At 52.3% G+C, this 18,538-nt stretch overlaps 3 protein-coding genes and 1 long non-coding RNA gene across 5 annotated transcripts; 1 reads left to right on the top strand and 3 right to left on the bottom strand.

Moving 5' to 3' along the window:
- Positions 1–1,297: 1,297 nt before the first annotated feature.
- On the top strand, positions 1,298–3,680 carry LOC137485601 (fibrinogen-like protein 1-like protein). Its single transcript, XM_068210154.1, has 3 exons — positions 1,298–1,334; positions 1,824–1,943; positions 2,925–3,680. Exons 1-3 carry the CDS (start codon positions 1,331–1,333, stop codon positions 3,563–3,565), a joined length of 765 nt encoding a protein of 254 aa, XP_068066255.1. The 5' UTR covers positions 1,298–1,330; the 3' UTR covers positions 3,566–3,680.
- Positions 3,681–5,543: 1,863 nt separating this feature from the next.
- On the bottom strand, positions 5,544–7,985 carry LOC137485602 (fibrinogen-like protein 1-like protein). Its single transcript, XM_068210155.1, has 3 exons — positions 7,819–7,985; positions 7,217–7,345; positions 5,544–6,644 (listed from the first exon to the last, which is right to left on the bottom strand). The coding sequence occupies exons 1-3, from the start codon at positions 7,820–7,822 to the stop codon at positions 6,016–6,018; spliced, it is 762 nt and encodes a 253-aa protein (XP_068066256.1). The 5' UTR covers positions 7,823–7,985; the 3' UTR covers positions 5,544–6,015.
- A 1,955-nt stretch (positions 7,986–9,940) lies between these two features.
- On the bottom strand, positions 9,941–14,953 carry SPACA6 (sperm acrosome associated 6). The gene is made up of 9 exons (XM_068210156.1): positions 14,618–14,953; positions 14,007–14,081; positions 13,595–13,663; positions 13,427–13,450; positions 13,263–13,340; positions 12,688–12,791; positions 11,141–11,294; positions 10,687–10,834; positions 9,941–10,135 (listed from the first exon to the last, which is right to left on the bottom strand). Exons 1-9 carry the CDS (start codon positions 14,865–14,867, stop codon positions 10,042–10,044), a joined length of 996 nt encoding a protein of 331 aa, XP_068066257.1. The 5' UTR covers positions 14,868–14,953; the 3' UTR covers positions 9,941–10,041.
- Positions 14,954–15,476: 523 nt separating this feature from the next.
- Positions 15,477–17,889, bottom strand: LOC137485604 (uncharacterized). Of its 2 annotated transcripts, none has more exons than XR_011005389.1 (3): positions 16,973–17,889; positions 16,499–16,683; positions 15,477–15,561 (listed from the first exon to the last, which is right to left on the bottom strand). It is a non-coding gene; the product is annotated as an uncharacterized lncRNA (long non-coding RNA). The 2 variants fall into 2 exon arrangements; XR_011005388.1 differs by lacking the exon at positions 15,477–15,561 and adding an exon at positions 15,893–16,025 and having other exon boundaries at positions 16,973–17,888.
- Positions 17,890–18,538: the final 649 nt, after the last annotated feature.

Below are 18,538 nucleotides of genomic sequence, written 5' to 3' on the forward strand. Positions count from 1 at the left end.
ACCAAGCTAGCAGAGGTGACATTGAAGGGTTCAGATGGAACTTGACCATAGAATCATGGATTCATTAAGGTTGGAAAAGTCCTCTGTGCTCACTGAGTCCAACTGCCAACCCAGCATCACTGTGTTCACCAACAAACCACGTCCTCAAGTGTCACATCCACATGTTTTTTGAATGTTTCCAGGGAGGGTGACTCAACCACTGCCCTGGGCAGCTTGCTCCCTTGACAACCTTTTCCATTAAGAAATTTTTCCTAATATCTAATCTGAAACTCCCCTGGTGCAACTTGAGGCTATTTTCTCTCATCCTGTCAATCCAGGAATCCCTTTCCAAGGATCCATTATCTTAGAGAGGTCTGGATGCCACTGTCCATTGAGGCCTGCAAGTGGCACTGATTGATTCCCACAACATGGAAAGTTTGGTGGGAACCTCAGCTTGACCCCGGATTGCTGTGAAGAACAGGTGTCAAGCTGTGCCATGAAAAAAAACAGTCTGATCAGAAACCAACACAGAAGAAGAAGATAGAAGGGCCACATCTTTATCTACTTAAATTTTATTTGAACAGGTTATGGAGCTTCCTGGACCCTCTGGCAGGAAGAACAGCCCTCCCAAATCATTTATCCAGAGAGCATTTTGATCCATAAGACGGAGAAACTCTTTGTCAACATTTCTGGGGCTGAAGGTGGATCTGTAGGGACTCACCAGGCTAAAGACAGGGATTGGGAAGGAGAGTGCAAAGGGACCCACAGACCCCTGTTTGTTAACTGGAGCCCTGGCTCAGAGATGCAGACTGGGATGCCAGGGGACACTGTAGCTCTGGCTGCAGGACACTGACTCCAGCCCCATGACTGATCCTAAAACCTGCCAGTGGAGAGTTAGTGAGTGGGCACCTCTCTTGAGGACCTGTCCTCAACTTTCCAAGGCATGCTTGGGACTGGTCACACAGACCTCTCCTCCTTTGCTAGTTTCCCTATATCCTTAAAAAGCTGGGTCTCTCCACTTCACTTTGATCACGGCTCTCCGGATTTTGCTCCAAGTGTGCAATTCACATGTAGTGTTTATGTAGGGACAGTCAATAACTGAAATTCCTCAGCATGGAGGGGGCTATTCTCTACCTCTCTGGCTGGAAGCACATGTGTCCCTCCCCTCAGCTGTGCCGTCATGGGATGTGGAAACTGCCCGAGTCACAATCTGCAAGTGCCTCCTTGTGCCTCTACAAAGGATGAGTGTGAACACACGTGGGTGTGTGCAGTGCCTATAAAGCCAGCGTGCACAGCTGGGCATGGGAGGGTGCACCACTGGGTTCCTGCTCTGCGCAGCTGTGCTGTCGTGATGGGTGAGTTTCCTGCTCAGGTACACCTCACTCCAGTGTGGTGCTGGGCTCAAATGAGACCTCACGGGGTGAGTACGCAAAGGCACAGAGAATGATGAGCAGGACAGCAGCTGTGAGTTTCCCTGGGAGCAGGAGGGCTGCCTGAGCAAAGCACCAAACAACACACATGCTTGGTGCCAGCCTGTGCCTGCCCCAGGCTACCTGTGCCATGTGTTCCAACGTCCTGTCGAGGGAGGTTAATGTGGACACCTAAGCTTCACCTTGGTCCTTTCCCTACTCGACCAATGCATGTGGCATGTGTGGTTGCTCAGGGATCCTGCCCCAGGCATGGTGGCATCTCCCCAGGAGCTGAGTGAGTGCAGGGTGTAGGGGGGTGCTGTTGGTCAGCACACAGGGCTGGGGTTTCCAGCCCTGTGTGGGCCAGGACATTTCCTCCTGTCTGCTCGGGAGCAGTGCAGTAGGAGCCATGGTGATGGGCATTTTCCTCCCCAGGGCTCCAGGCTGGGACACCCTGGCTCCACCGGGACCTTGTCCTCCTGCCCACCGTGGTGGCAATGCTTCTCCTCTGTGCCAGCGCTGGCCCAGCCGTGCCCACTGCCAGCCCCCGGAGTGGTGAGTAGCAGGTGGGGGGCACCGAGGGGCACAGAGGGCATTGCAGGACACTCAGGGCTGCTCTGTGCTAGGGAAGGTGAGCAAACACCCAAAGGGATGCACAGCACAGGAACTCCTCACACACACCACCCCTGGGCCACGGCTTTTACAGCCTGGCTCCTGCCAGGTCACCTTCACCCCCTTGGTGGGTCCATGCTGAAACCAACAGGTTTCTGCCAAAACATCACAGCTTGGAAGGATTGCTGTGCCAAAACACCACAGCTTGGAAGGATTGCTGTGCCATGTTTGTGAGGCTCAGTTCCAGGAGAGATCGTCCTAGCTATCTGGCTTTTTGTTTAGCTCTTGTTGGATTAAGAACATTCCCTTCCTCCCTTTAAGGGAGGATTACAGTACCTGCAAGACCCCAGAGATTCGTGGGTTGAATTTGAATTACCCACAGCAAATCTGTCTCCCATCAGACACAAACCAAGAAAAACAAATTAGATGGCAAATTAGTTTGGCTAGTAATTGGCTAAATAAGTTTGGCTAGATAAGCTGGGGGAAGAGACCCCTATAAGACCAAGGCAGAACTAAGCCTTCTTATGCAATGCCATGAGCCCCAGGGAAAACATAATTTTTCATTACATATCCTCATCCAGTGGAGCATTTTGGATACTTCTGGTCCCTGCAAGAGCTGCAGCTCTGTGTATCAAGGGCATATGGGCCACACATACTTTGAGGACATAACTGGCAATCCTTGAGATTTTTTCACCCTTCTTTCCTTGGCAAGACGCATTAGAGGGCTCCAAATGAAACAGCAAATCATGAGAAATAGGTTCCAGAGCTCTTACAGAGGCCAGTGGCTCAGACACCTTCAGGTTCCCTGAGGATGAGCTAGTGGAAAAGCTGCAGACTAGAACCATTCCTTTTTGTCCTGAAGCTCCTTGTCCTGATAGACTCACGGACCTTCTCTCTCCCCCTACCCCGTGTTTGCTGTTGCAGCCTCAGGGTTCCCCCCAGACTGCAGCCACCTCCGCAAGAACAGCCCCAGCGGCGTGTACGTCATCCAGCCGGCCCGGTCCCCCCCGCGCGTGGTCTGGTGCGACATGGACACCGAGGGCAAGGGCTGGACGGTGGTCCAGAGAAACTCGCACGACACCGAGCTCACGTGGAAGCAGTCCTGGACCACCTACAAGTATGGCTTCGGGAATGTGCACAGCGATTACTGGCTGGGCACCGAGTACCTGCACCTGCTGACGCAGCAGGGCACCTACAAGGTGCGCTTCGTGGTGCGGGACAAGGCCAACGTCACCCACTACGCCGAGTACGACATCTTCAGGGTGGAGAGCGAGGCCAGCGGCTACCCGCTGAGGCTGGGCCGGCATTCTGGTGATGGGGATGACTACCTGACCCTCTACCACCCCAAGAAGGGGGGCATTCACGACAACATGAAGTTCAGCACAGTCGACAAGGACCAGGACCAGTACAGCGGGAACTGCGCCAAGAGCTATGGGGGGTGGTGGTACAACAGGTGCCAGAACGTCCTGCTCAATGCCAAAAACTACATTGTTTGGCCAGGATTCTGTGATAATGGTGACTGCGCATCCTCCCTCATCCTGGTCAAACCCACAGATGTGTGTTGACCATGCCCAGTCCCCCGGGAGTGTGGGGTTGCCACCATCCCCAGCTCAGTGCCCCATTCCCATGCCAGTCCCAGTGCACATCCTGCTCTGCCCACAGCTCCTGTTCCCTCACCAGCTGAAACACAGCAGCTCTGGGGCTCAGGAGCCGTCGCCCGGAGCGCTGGGCACATGGGCAGCTTTGTCAGTGCCTTGATGCTGGCTGGCACTGGGGCACAGGCACTGGTTTGGGGTGGGTGCACCCGCTCCCATCCTGGGGAGGGGGACGTGGTGCCAGTTCCTTTCCCCTGCAGTTGGTGAACCCTGCTTTGCCCAGGCCCTGCTCCTTCCCTGAGCCCTGCACACCCCACAGCTCTGCTATCCATGGTGGGAGGAATCAGCTGCAATAAACCCTGGAGCCAGACCGTGCTGCCTCATGTCTACCTGCACACAGGTGTGGGGGGATCACTCTGTCCACTCTTCAGGGTGGCAGACTTGGGGGAAAGTCATTGTGTGAGGCAGTATTCCTTTCAATGGCTTGTTCCAGCCACTGCACACTGGACTGTGGCTGTAAGGCTACAATTAGCCAACAGGGCCAGCAAAGCCCTGAGCATGCACAACCCTCACTCACAGTTTGCCCCTGTTCATGGCTGGGTGGTTGCTCTGTGCTGGGAAAGAGAAGAAACCACCACAACCTGGAGTGTGGAGAGGGCAGTAGACTCCCTGAGGGTGTGAGTGATGTGGGTCAGTCAGTCCCATCACTCCCTGCTGCAGACAGGGAATGTGTCTATGAAGTTCCCTTGTGATGCAGGGAAGTTTGAACTTGAGGCCTGAAAGAACCCACAGCTCCTCTCCTCCCTCTGTGGAAGGACAGCTGAGCTCAAGGAAGGTTTGTGGCTCACAATGCTGACTCACAATGGGACTCTGGAGACAAGGTCTGTGACCAAGGTCCCAGGGCACCCTGCAGAGCTGTGGCAGTGCATTGTTCCTGAGGAGCTGTCGAGTTCTCAAGGAGCATTCTTTGGCAGCCTTGGAGGCACCCGCAGGTGGGCAGCACTACTTCATGGGGAGATGGAGATATGAGGGTGCTGCTGGCTGAGAAAGGCTTCCCAGCTGGAGCAGACCTGAGAGTAGCACTTCTGGAGTAAGAGACATGTCTGCTGGCTTAAAAAGGCCTTGGTGCTCCAGCCTGGATGCACAACCTAACAGCAGGGGAGAGACTGAACAAAGGCTTGGGGCTCCTGGTAAACAGCATTCCACCCACAGGCAGCCCTGAGTGATGCTGAGCTGCATTCCTGGGTCTCTGCTGGAAAGAGAATAGTTGCACTCGATGATCCTTGTGGGTCCCTTCCAACACAAAATATTCTGTGAATCTATGAGTGCAGCCAGTGAGACATATGCTCTGTTCAGCACTGCTAGATAACAGTGCAACAGTCAAACATCCTCCCTCTGCACAGCATCAGAGACCACACCACAGGTACTGTGTCCACTGCTGAGCTGTCCAGTGCACAAGGTTATCTCCACACCAGAGCACTTTCATACAGACCCAAGCTTATCCAGAATCTTGAAATTCTGGGATCCCTGCCATGTCAGGCTGTCTCAGCTCTCACACTGGCCCAGACAGACCAGCCATATGGTGCTGTGTGGCCCTGCAGTACTGTGTCCCCTTCCAGTCTCCCAGGTCCCTCCCAGAATCCACAGGTTAACGAGGCAGGATGACATTGGCCTGGCTTTCCAGGTCATGGCTAGCAGGGTTCAACTGACCTGATGCTTCCCTTGCACCCTATGCTTGCTGTTGGCTGTGTCATGCTACATTCCCTTTTTGGAAGATCCCCACCTTTGGAATGCAACCCTCTTCTTTAAGTGAAAGTTTTGTCTCTAATTCCTCACTTGAGTTGTATGAAAAAATTTTCCTTTGAAAACTTCTTACAGAAGCCTCAGGTGTGCTTCTGGCAGGAAATGGGCAGCAGTTGCAAGGAATTCCCAAATAAATGAAGGACACTGCAGGTCTGAAAGTGATTTTATTCTGCAGGATGAGCACAGACTGCAGCAGGGATGTGTTGTGGACATGCCTGCCCTGGGGTCAGTATAGCTTAGGTCAGGTTAGCTGGTGATGGTGGATGTTTTTCTGCTGAAAACATCTGTACCCACAAAGCAAAAAGAGAGTAAGACCATGCTGATCAGGAGGGTTTTAGGCTTCTGAGAACAGAGTTCTCTCCAGAAGGAACATGCTTGGATATTGCAGTGTTTATAAAGATGCATTCTAATAATATCCCCCCCCACAAAACCCACCACAGGTGAATGGCCAGAGACAGAGCCAGGAGCTTTGCTACTTTTCAGGACAGGAGGAAAACAAAGCAGTTCTTGATATAGAGGAACAACCCTATTCACCCCCAAGGCCTCATCATCAAACGGGCCCCAGCAGGGCACTGGCCTGGCCATGTGCCACAAGGGGACAGAAGGGGGAAGGAGTTCTAGGGGTATGGAGTTGGTTTGATGAGGATGGCCGAGGCTCTGCAGTTCCCCTTGCACAGTTTGCCCCATGTCAGACCCCCCTTGATATTCAGCTGCACAGAGTAACATGCTGAGTACCACCACCCACCCCCATAGCGGGAGGCACAGTTCCCTCTGTAAGTATCCTGATCCCGATCCTTTGTGGAGAACTTCATATTGTTGTGCACTTTCCTGGGATTGTCTGAATCCATGGCATCCTCTGCTGTCCCTGAGTGCGCTCCCAGCCTGAGCCGGTAGCCCTGGGACTCATCATCCAGGCTGAACAGGTTGTAGTCTGCAAACCTCATGTTGTTTGCAGCATCCCAGATGACAAACCTGACCTGGTAGATCTTCTGCCTGGTGATCTGGTGGATGTACTCGGTGCCCAGCCAGAACTCGGTGTGCACGTTCCCGAAGCCGTGCTTGTAGGTGCTCCAGGACTCGGCCCAGGTGATATCCGTGTCCTGCCGGTTCCTCTGGATGACGGTCCAGCCGCTGTCTGCCCCGCTCATCTCACAGTACACCATGATGGGGTGCAGTCCCGTGGGCTGGATGATGTAGACACCACTGGGGCTGCCAACTGGAACCTCACTGCAGTCCTTGGGCCAAGCTGGGGCAGGACACAGGGGGGTAGAACAAAAGCCTGGGCATCAGGACAAGACCTTGGGCAGGAGGGAGATTCATCTGGCCAGGGCACACGGGGGATAACCAGCTCTCCCAGCCCAGAGAGATCTGGAGGGGAGAGGGGATTGGCCTCAAACCTCTCTTCCTTTTCTGTAGGGAATACCAACAGGAGTCAGCTCCATTGAAAGGCCCCAGACTGACTGAGCTATGCTGATATCAGCCCAAGAGACTGAATACAAGCACCAGTGGGCTCCCTTGTGTCTCCTGAAAAAGGGCTGTGCCATGACTACAGCAGGTTCATGCTGGGAGGAAGGTGAAGAGGACCTAAGGGAATGGGGAAAAATGATCCCTTCATGCACAAAGGCACCCTTCCCAGCCTGCACAGTGCACACACACACACACAGACACAGACAGAGCCCTGCAGCCTGTGCTGGGCACACCTTCACCATCCTCCATCCTGGAGCAGGGCCAGGGCGAGGGACAGCACATGGTCCTGCCCTACCCAGAGCTGGCTGAACCCGTGCACACAGTACCAGATGCCCACAGGATGCTACCTACTGGTTCTCTTCAGAACACTCGATGAAGCGTTGGAGGGAGATTTCTTGAAGGTGTTTAGGCTTTGTGTGTGCACAGAATGGCCTGGCACAGCCAAGATGAGCAGGGAAGCAAGGAGCCGAAGACACTGAGCTGGTAGAAAGGGACAAGAAGAAGAAATGTGACCGTCCCTCCCATGGCACCAGCAGCACAGTTACCAGGAGCATGTGAGGTGCAGGAGGGCACCGAGCATGCTGGGCAGCATCAGGCTGCTCCCTGCAAGCTGCAAAGCTGCCAAAGGGTCGACAACCTGCCCTTTTCCCCTTGATCTGCAGTGGACAAGTCAAACATGGGGTAGTTTTGGGCAGAGCAAAGCAGCCAACAAATGCCTGAGCCAAGTTTCACTCCTGGTCCCTGGAGCACGAGCCTGGCTGGGGTGAGCCAGAAGACAGGGCACGAGCAGCTGGTGCTCAGAGGTGCCAAGTGCCCCTAAAGGGCACCAGTGCCACTGCTCCCAGTCAGTGTGCAAGAACCAGAGCATGGAGCCTCTCCCTCTTGCTGAGGTGCCCTACCTTTGCTTTCCCTGTTGCTGGCAAGGAGCACCCACTTCCCATCCCTGTACTCACCCATGGCTCCCTGTGGAAATGCCCTCTGGAGCGCAGAGCTCTGCAGTGCCGGTCACACAGAGGGATTTGTAGTGCCCTCTGCACTGGGCGGGCTGAGTGGGTCCTACCTCCCTTTACTGCTGGAAGAGATCAGGTTGGTTTCCTTTGTGCCTGCAGAAAACACCAGCTGAGGTGGAGGTGCCTGTGGTTCTGGATTGCAAAGAGAAGAATTCCCGTGCCAGCAAGAATCTTTGGAATGGTCTCTTCTGTGAGTGCTTAATGACTTGGATGGAATTTCCCCTGGGAACAGCATATTTGCAAACTTTGAAGAATATTGCTCAGTAAACACTTGATTGCCACAGTCACCAGCCAGTTGGAGACACAGGTGTGTGCCTGCCTCCCAGCACTGCAGCTGGTGCTGCCAGGTCAAGGGGCTCTTGTTTAATCTGCTCCAGTCCAGCCCAGCCTGGCTTTGGGTGGGGCAGCAGAGCAGTCCCAAGATCTTCAGAGAAGGGAACTGCTTTGCGTGGGGCAGTGTTTGAAGCAGCTGGCGCATTCTGGGCTGCATGACACAAGCAGAGGGTCATGGTGGAGGGGTCTGTATCTGGGGGAAGCAGGAGAAGTCTTGACACCCCAGTGGGACACAGTCCTGACCTGCAAGGAAGCAGCTGAAGGGCCTGATGAAAGGTTTCTGTAAGGCAGGTGAGACAGTTGTGGCCCCTGAGCACTGGGTGTGGGTGAGTGGCCATGCAGCAGGAGAGGAAAGTGTTTGCCCAGGAATGGAGTGAAAACAAGTGGATGGAGGGCAGCAATGGGGATCTGAGCATGTACAGAGGGGATCTAAGCATGATTGGAGGAAAAACAGAGGGGATTGAGCATGCACAAGGGTGGTGGGGGATATCATGGTGGAACCCATTGGAACTGAGCAGCCACAGAAGGGACAGTGGGATCTGAACATCGATGGAGGTCAGCAGAGGGAATCTGAGGGTACCTGTTGTGAAAAAGAGGGATGTGAGCTTGCCCAGGGATGAAAAGTCAGCACTAAAAAGATGCTGAAAGGACCAAAGGAGATCTGAGTACTCGAGGAGGAGAACAGATGAGATCTGGGGGCACACAGAGGGAAATGGAGGGCACAAGAGTGTACAAGGGGAAAAATAGCAAGGATCTGTTTATGCAAGGAGAACAACAGAGGGGTTCTAAGAGAGCACAAGGGGAATGAAGAGGATATGAAAGCAGCTGGATAGGAATGGAGTGGATCTGAGAGTGGTTGGAAGTGAAGTGAATGAGTAAGAGGGGATCTAGAGAAGCACTCAGAGGGAACAGAGGGAATTTGGAAACATGCAAAGGTAGAATAGTTTGGTTGTAAGGCACTCAGAAATAATGGCAGGGACAGGCAGTGCACAAAAGTAGATCTGATACAGTATCTGGCTGTGTTCAACGGGAACTTGTGAGATCACAGATTCCCCACAGTGCAATCTACCAGCATGGTCTAGCCCAGTTGAATAAGAACTTACACAATCCAGGTTCACAAATAGTGTGGTTTAGGGAAGGAACAGGAAAGCAGATTCAGGATGTTGGTGATAAATGCACTGTGGAGTGTTAATATGCATTATGACAGAAGGGATAGTAACAGGAATCTATTAGCTATAAATATATATCAACCCAGTTATACACACATAACTATTCCCAGGTCTGCTCCAATGCAGCTGGAGGTGTGAACCTCAACCAGAGGAATCCCTTCAGGGGAGAAGGAGAGACACTGTCCATCTGCTGATCTCAAGCAAGCAGAGATGCTTTCCCCTCCTCTTTTTGCCCTGAGACCCCACTTTGATACCATAATTTTTGGCCAGCTTTGCTCCAGACATTGTTCTAGTGTTGGCCCTTGCTGGAGTCAGGGGCAGCCAAGGGACCCATCCCTTGTGTTTCTCAACCACTCCTATTGATTCTTGACCAATTTAAGGCAGCTCTAAAGCAAGTCTGTCAAGTTACTACCCTTCTCCCCCACCCTGCACCATCACCACCACTGAGAGCTCTGCAGCTCCAGCTGCAGCTGGAATGCCCACCCAGGGAAAGGAAATGCTGCCCAGTAGCCGGTTTTAATGTCTGCAAGCCCAAGAACCCAGTATTTCTGTCACAAGCGTAATCCAAGTTTTCATAACTCTGTATTTCTGTTTTAAGACAAGCACAAGAAAAGCAGTCACAGAAATTTTGGTCCTCTGGGGTGGGTCCATGTGCTAAAGTCCGCTAGAGTGAATCCAGGGATCTGGAATCCTCTCGAGCACCTTGATGTCCACGTCTGTGCCATGTCTGATGGACACAGAGGCATTGCCAGCTGGCCCTGGGAGACAGAAGGAGGAATGGAGAAAGGGGGAGCAGAGAGGACACCCTATTCCCATTAGGGTGTATGTGGGGAGGACAGGGACACACGGGGCATTTGGAGGGCTCAAGGGGCAACTAGGGGGTTCTCAGAGCAACTGATGGGCCTAAGGGTGAAGCTATGGTATCCTGAGGGCAACTGGGGTAACTGACTGTAACTGGTACCCCCAAAGGACAGTGAGGGTTCTAGGGAAAACAGGGGAAAGTTGTAGGGTTTCGGGGGCAATTAGGGAATCTGGGGGAAGTAAAGGCAGTCTGGAGTGCTACTGGGTACAAGGGGGAGATCCTGGAATGGGCCAGAGGGCAAAGGGAGTCCCAGGAGACATGGAGGGTCCTGTGAATTTAGGAGTCCTGGCAGTCTTTGGCCTACCCTTAGATACCTGGGTCCCCTTGTACTTGCAGGGAATCCCAAGGGACTGAGAATCCAGAGAGGTTAGTCCCATGCTGGTCTGAGAAGAGCTCCAGAAGCATGGGGATTTTTAGAGTACAATTCACCAGGTCAGGAGTACTCACATCAGCAGCAGAACGAATGCCATGGAGCCAAAACCCACAGCCAGCCCCATGGTTGGTATGTGGGGCAGGGGTGTCTTGTCATCCCAGTGCAGCACAGTGCTGAACACAGCCTGGAGTTCTTTCTCTTCCTCCACGCTTCCCTCTGATACTGTGGGGACCCAGACCCCTCAGGTCATGGGGCCCTGCACCCAGGGACCAGCCATCCCCTGCACGTCTTGCTCCAGCCACAGACCTCGCTGCCCCCAGCGACTCAGGCATCTGGGGGTCCCTGCTTCACCCCACATGCTCCCAGGGGAGTGAGGCACCAGGGAACACATGCTCTAATCCACCTGTCCGCCATGAACCAGGCGTCCTGGCACCCTGCTCACCCCCTTCCCGTGGAGCCAAGTGTCCCAGGTCCCACTCTGCTCCACACCGCTCCCTGCCCCTGGGGCACTCAGCTGTCTGGGCTCACCGTTGAGGTAGAAGAACTTGCGGACAATGGGCTTGGAATGTTCCCCGAGGCGACAGGCAACGGTTCCTGGAGCGGGTTCCTCAATGGTCAGACTGAAGGGCTTCTCTGGATTCCCCTTCAGCTCCTTGAACAGTGTCATGTCCTGTGTGCGCAGCTGGGGCACGGGGGAGACACCTCAGCACTGCCCAGACCACCGGGCACACGGAACCGCGCACGGGCACACAAAGGCACCTCGTCCTGCACGTCCCCTTCATGCTTCTTGCACTCCTGGCTGGTGCAGGTGCACACACCTCCCATCCCACGTGCATGCACACCCAGGGATGCACAACCAGGGTGTACACAACAGTCACTTCCTGCACGTGCAGGACGGACTTCTTCCCTGCGAGTGTGGTGAGGCCCTGTGTAGCAGAGCACCTCATCCCCTCAAGAGCTTATCTGTTGTTTGCTGGCCAGGCAGATAACTCAAGCAGGGCAATCTGCCTTGTAATGAGTTATTTTTGCACCACTGGGTTAGCACCGGTCTGGCATCTCCCAGGTGCCAATGAACAGCTTAATGTCAAAGTGAGACATGGAAGGTAAGCTGGATTTCTGAGTGACAGCAAGTCACTTTACAACTATAAAAGTAGAAAGCTTCTATGGATTTTCCTGGAAATGTGTGGAGTTTCTCCTGTGAATAGGGACACCTATTTCCCAGTTAATCCCCCAGGGGTTGAGTGAAGGAATCTGTGTACATTATTGTCATTTTGGTGGTAAGTTACATTTGGCTCCTATTCAATACTATTTATTTTGCTAGCTTTAATATAGATATCTTGATATAGTGCACTGTTCTATGTTATGCTGTAATCTACTAGTATTTCTTTTAGTTTTATACTGTGTAGTAAGTAATTCTGGTTAAGGTATTTCATCTATTTTGCCTGTTCATTTGTTTATTAAATAATTCCTTTTTATAAATAGATTTGATTTGCCATCATTAGGACTTTTGGGCCAAAATAATTCCAAAATAAATATTTAAACTGTTGCCAAATTCTGAGGCTAAGGAAGGATTTGCCTTCATCTGAACCCATCTCTCTGAAAGAGTTTAAATACAGAAAGGAATCCTTTCTGACCCTCCGACTCAGCAGCAGGGCTTCTTTAATAAACTTTGTCTGAAGCTTCCACTCTGCCCACGACCCCCTGGCACTGGTTGCACAGGTAAGATGTGGCTGCCCCATCCCTGGAAGCGTCCAAGGCCAGGTTGGCTGGGGCTCGAAGCAGCCTGGTCTGGTGGAAGGTGTCCACACCTTCCAGGGGATTGGAATAACATGAGATTTAAGGTCTTTTTTTAACCCAAACCATCCTGTGATTTTATGATGCTACACGTGCACATGTGGATCAGCAAACTCACATCTGCCTGCTGCACATGTGCACCCTTCACATGAGCAAGCATCCTATGCATGCTTACACAGCTGCTACCTCCAGCACAGACAGCTGCTGTGGCAGCAGTCACTACCCCTGCCAGAGTCCCCCTGAGAATGACTCACTCCCTTGCAGGACCATGTGTGACTCACATTCGGGGCAAACATCCAGGTGACGGGCAGGCCAGTGGGGATGTGGAAAGGCACGCTGCAGCGCAGCACAATGGTCTCATCTGTGTAGGTCCACAGGTCCTGCACTGGGAGCATTGACAGGCTCATGAGCTCCCATCTGAACATGCACTCACAGACATGATGGTGCTCCTGTGCTGCCTGCAGGGATGGGCAGATGTACTCGTGGGCAGGTGCACTCATTGTGGGACCATGGGTGAGAAACATGGGGAGTCCCCAGAGACATCTGTGGTGAAATCCTGTCCTTTGGATCAGCTTTGCTCACTATAATCTCATTATAATACTGAACACACCTCTATCCCAAAAGCTACCTGCCCCCAATGTATGACCACCTTTGCTGAGCACACATTCTGCATTTTTCTAGCCTAGACCTTTAAAAGCAAAGTTAGACCATTTGACCTCAATCAGTACCAGAAGTGCGACTGGAGTCACTCAAATGCCACCAAACATAAAAAATAGCACAAAAATAACCTAAGAATGGGAGGAAGTTGAGGAAGATTTCCTTACCCTTAACACAACAGCCTCTCATGGCCCCATACCTGGGCAGTCCAGGGCAAACTGACAGTCCACGAAGCGGCAGGTAGCACACTGGAAGACACGGGCAGCTGGCTGGAATCCTGGGAAAGAGAGACTTGGTGGTCCCAGGGAAGTGGGAGATGTACGAGGAGTCAGGGGAGGGCAAGACAGAGGGATGGGCACTCACCACAGGGTGGGATGCAGGCTGGAACTGGTGGGGAGGAAGCAGAGTCAGACTGGGCATCACTGGGGACCCACACCCTTGTAATGAGCTGTCAGGATTCAGCCCTTGCCCAGCCCAGATGGGGTCCCTGGGAGTTTCTCTAGGACAGGGGTTCCCAGGGTGGCCCCATACCTTTCCTCAGCTGGCTCAGCTTCACCCAGATTGTGTTGACAGCTTCCTGCAGAGACTTGTTCAGGGGCTCTGGTGTGTCCCAAATGTCCAGGTAAGACAATGTGCCCTCCCCCTGGTCCCCATAAACCTTTCCCAGACCCCACAGATCCCTTATACAACTCACTTTGACTCCATATATCCCTCTTGAAGTCAGATATATTCCCAAATATCCCCTCAAACTCCCCAAGAAACTGTGTATCTTGAAACCCATATACCCTCGGAATTCCCCAATTATCCCTTTACAGCTCCCAGACCTTCACATATCCTCTATTTCACCTCCACCCCATCCCTCTTCAAGGCCTCCACATCCCACCCCCCTTGCCCCATGTCTCAAGTCCCATGTCCTATGTGTCACATCCCTCAGTGTGCTCACTCTTGCCCCTTTGATCCTCTATAGAATACAGAGCATCCATGACGATCTCCCGAAGTTCCTCACGCTGTCCTGACCCTGGAACCAGTACAGGGACACAGGAATCAGTACAGGGCTAGGTTTGGAGTTTCAGGGATGGGAAGGTCCAGTAAGGTCTGGGGGTTTCTGGGGGTTCCTGAAGTCCTGAATAAGATTTAAGAGACACTGGGAAAGGTCAGGTGTCCCTGTGGATTCCTAAGGTCCTAGGTAGGGCCAAGGGGTCCCCAGTGTGTCCCTTGTCATGGTTGGGTGATTCTCAGGGTTACAGGCAGCTTTGGGATTCCCAAAGGTCCCTAGGGGCCAAATCAGGACTGAGAAGACCTTGGCATGTTTGTGAGTCCCAAGGATGGAGTCCCAGGGTGGGTTCCTAGGGTCCCCAATTTCCTGGGATCCTGCTCAATGCCAGTGTGAGAGACTTGGTTGAAATGGGAAACACCAGAGGGCTCTGGGTGCTGTTCAGGGTGAGGATCCCCTTTGGGATGGATGTCCCTGGTGGAAAGGAGGGACCAGTCAGGACAGAGGTCCTAAGGCAGGATCCCTGCTGGGTTTGGTGTCCCTAGGGACTCATGACGTACCTACAGTGACAGAAGCAAGTGATTTAGCAGCCTCAACAAGGGCCTCAAGGCATTTTTTATGTCTGGGTTGATCGACAAATGCCCCAGTAATGTCACGGCAAAGTCGTGCCCGCTGAATGGGGGGCCCGAAGCAGAGCAGGCAGGGGTTAACCTCAGGGAGCCATGACATCAGGACCCACAGCCACAAGCCAGGATTTCTAGGATGCCAGGGGACTAATACCAACATCAGGGCCAAAACCCACCACGCCATGACCCCAAATCTATCACCAAAGTGCCTGAGTTCCCTGGACAAAGGCAGGCTTCCAAGGTGGAACCTGGGCACCTGGGTTGTCAGGGAACCAGATGAAGTGGGAGGCCACACTCTAGCCAGCCACACTGACCTCACACCAGCCAAAGGTGTGGGCAGAACCCAGCAAGGAATGTGTAAGCCTCACGTTTGAGCAGGAAGAACTGAGCCAGCCCAAGGTCACAGCAGCCAAACATGGTTGGGACTGTCTGGGGCACGGTGTTTGTATGTGTGTCCTGAGGAGATTCTTCTGCCTCTCTTCTATATTGTACTCTTGAGGAGAAGAATGCACACCTGGTGCAATACCTAGAGGTATTAGATCATTCTGCTCTCCAAAACAGAGAGGGAGACAGAGAGAGAGAAACTACAAAATATTATCATTAACTACAAAGCAAAAGACTCAGAAAGCAGCTGTTGGTTTTACAGGGACAAGAGTTCCTGAAGAAGGAAACAACACATGAAAGTGTGGAGGAATGTCTGTGCTGTGACCGGTGGAAGGACACTGCAGGGATGCTTCTCACAATCATGTGTAGCAATAAACCCTTGCTGAAAGCATAGCAAATTTTGCAAAAGTGGCAGTTAATGGAACAGTCAGTGGTATTGAGAGCTCAGTAACAAATCAAGGCAGTCCATGGTTATTATGGGGCTCTGTGGACACCTAAAGCAGAATGTATAATAAATGCTTATGGGTAATAAATAAATAAATGCCCTGGGTAATAAATGCTTTTACCATCAGGAGCCCTGCCTGCACTTTGGTGGAGCTCTCCCCTGTGCATCCATGGCTGTTGTTGGGCTTCGCAATAAAGAACTGCCTGATTCTGAATACTACATTGTTAAGTTTTATTGTGAATTTTGGTGAGAGGTACACCTCCACCATTATCCATTCTGGAGTAGTGCCAGGGCTAGGGACAGTGCACAGTCCTGTCCTACCCAGAGCTGGCTAGGTACTGTACATATGCACACAGCACCTGAAGTCTATGGTATGCTGCCTACCATTTCCCTTCAAATCACTCTCTGAATAACTAGAGGGAGATTTCTTGAAGGTGTTTAGGCTTTGTGTGTGCACAGAATGGCCTGGCACAGCCAAGATGAGCAGGGAAGCAAGGAGCCGAAGACACTGAGCTGGTAGAAAGGGACAAGAAGAAGAAATGTGACCGTCCCTCCCATGGCACCAGCAGCACAGTTACCAGGAGCATGTGAGGTGCAGGAGGGCACCGAGCATGCTGGGCAGCATCAGGCTGCTCCCTGCAAGCTGCAAAGCTGCCAAAGGGTCGACAACCTGCCCTTTTCCCCTTGATCTGCAGTGGACAAGTCAAACATGGGGTAGTTTTGGGCAGAGCAAAGCAGCCAACAACTGCCTGAGCCAAGTTTCACTCCTGGTCCCTGGAGCACGAGCCTGGCTGGGGTGAGCCAGAAGACAGGGCATGAGCAGCTGGTGCTCAGAGGTGCCAAGTGCCCCTAAAGGGCACCAGTGCCACTGCTCCCAGTCAGTGTGCAAGAACCAGAGCATGGAGCCTCTCCCTCTTGCTGAGGTGCCCTACCTTTGCTTTCCCTGTTGCTGGCAAGGAGCACCCACTTCCCATCCCTGTACTCACCCATGGCTCCCTGTGGAAATGCCCTCTGGAGCGCAGAGCTCTGCAGTGCCGGTCACACAGAGGGATTTGTAGTGCCCTCTGCACTGGGCGGGCTGAGTGGATTCTTTGAATTAACTTCATCATGTCCTTCTTTCACCCATACAGAAGACAACATCCACAGCCAAGGTCTCCAGCTGGAATGGAGCCTCCAATAAAAAAAGTGAAGAAGGCAGAGAAGCCAGTTTAATTCATGTTCTTCATTCTTCATTCATGTTCTATATTAATGTTCTCAATTATTTTTTATTTTCTTGTTCTCCCTTCCTATTCTTTTTCATTGTTCTTTATTCATTGTTCTTTATTCATTGTTCTTATTTCATGTTCATAATTGATTGTTCACTTGTTCTTGTTCTTCTTCACTGCTCTTATTTCATCTTCCTACAATCTCTTGCAAGATATATTTGGACAATAAACAGCTCAGCATTGAAAGGAACTTACTCTGCTATACCTTTCCCTAGATGTGCTGCTTATTACAAGCCTTGCCATGTCACTGGAAATTAACTTCATTGGCCACTACTGCAGACAGCTGCCTTTGACACTGGTTTTCTTTCTCACACTGTATGCAACATAAAGCTCAAGAAATTAGGGATAAGAAAAAATCTTGAAAGGTGAAAAGAACAAACCAAGGCAATAGTGATTACAGACATTAAAGCTAAGAAGATGTGCCAGAGAGGAGTTGCAGGAGTCTCCCATATTCACAGGTCTGCCAAAGAAAGAGCAGAAGGTGGCTGACAAGGGCAGGATGCAGGAAATATATTCCCTTTCCATGTTGTCAGGTTTCCCAATGCTTGAAAGCAGATTTGAGAGTCCTCTATGGCTTATTGCCTCACCTGGCTCATACGTCAGCTCCGTATATCCTCACACAAATATTGCTGCTGTAGAGCTTTGGAGCAGGAAGGATTAGGGGTGAACAGAGCATGTTTTGGAAAGGGGCAGACGGGGGTGGATGCAGGTGTGGAAGGGAAGATCCTGGTTTGTCTTCCCCCACAGTCTTGGGGACATTGGCAGGAGAAATGATTTCATTGTCTTCTTTAGGGACTGTCAAGCTGACATAAACCCTGACTCGGAGGAAACTGTACAAAGGCTTCACCCACGGAGACTCTTTGCCCTGAACTCCAGAGGAGGAAGGAGTCTATGCCCCAACAAGCCTATAGCTCAGCGAGGGGCTCACGGGGGTCCTCCTGCACCTCCGGCATGAGGAACAGCACCCCACTGCTTCCCTGGCAAAGGCTGATCCCAGTGGATGCTCCAAACCAGGCCCTGGCTTTGCTGTGCCAAACCAGCCAGTAGCCAGGTCTGAAACCCAGGTGAAAGCAGCAGGTTGGTGATTCTCTGCCAGGGACTGAGCTCTGTGGGGCTGCTGGCCCTACCCGTGGCCTCTGCCCAGGAGCTGCTTGGGGGATCCCTCTCTTGGTGAGGAAACAAAGATAAATGTACCCTTTGGGCTTCATCTGGGCCTTTGTGGTTGTTGCGGTGCCCTGCCCGTGGTGACTCACGCTGACAGTTCACCGCACAGCAAAGCCAGGCTTAGGGCCTGCTCCACAATGCAGGAAGAAACCAAGAACACGAGATGCCACAGACAGGACACCGACACAGCAGATGAAGAACTGGCTTAGCTGTAACTCAAGTCTTAAACTGATTAAAAGAAAAACAGCGAGGCCTCTCCTGTCCTGCCAGACTTTCAAGCGCTTTTCAGTCACTAAAGGGCTCCAAATGGGCTGGGGAGGGACTTGGCACAAGGGCCTTGAATGACAGGGCAAGGGGGAATGGCTTCACACTGCAAGACTGCAGGGTTAGATGGGCAATTGGAAAGAAATCTTCCTGCGAGGGTCGTGATGCCTTGGCACAGGTTGCCCAAAGAAATGGTGTCTGCCCCATTCCTGAAAGTGTCCAGGGCCAGGCTGGATGGCTCTTGGAGCAACCTGGTCTAGTGGAAGGTGTTCCTGCCTGTGGCAGGGGATTGCAAAGAGAGAATCTTTGAGGTCCCTTCCAGCCCAAGTCATT

Source organism: Anomalospiza imberbis, chromosome 20 (genome assembly GCF_031753505.1).
Source record: "Anomalospiza imberbis isolate Cuckoo-Finch-1a 21T00152 chromosome 20, ASM3175350v1, whole genome shotgun sequence".
Taxonomy (NCBI): Eukaryota; Metazoa; Chordata; class Aves; order Passeriformes; family Viduidae; genus Anomalospiza; species Anomalospiza imberbis.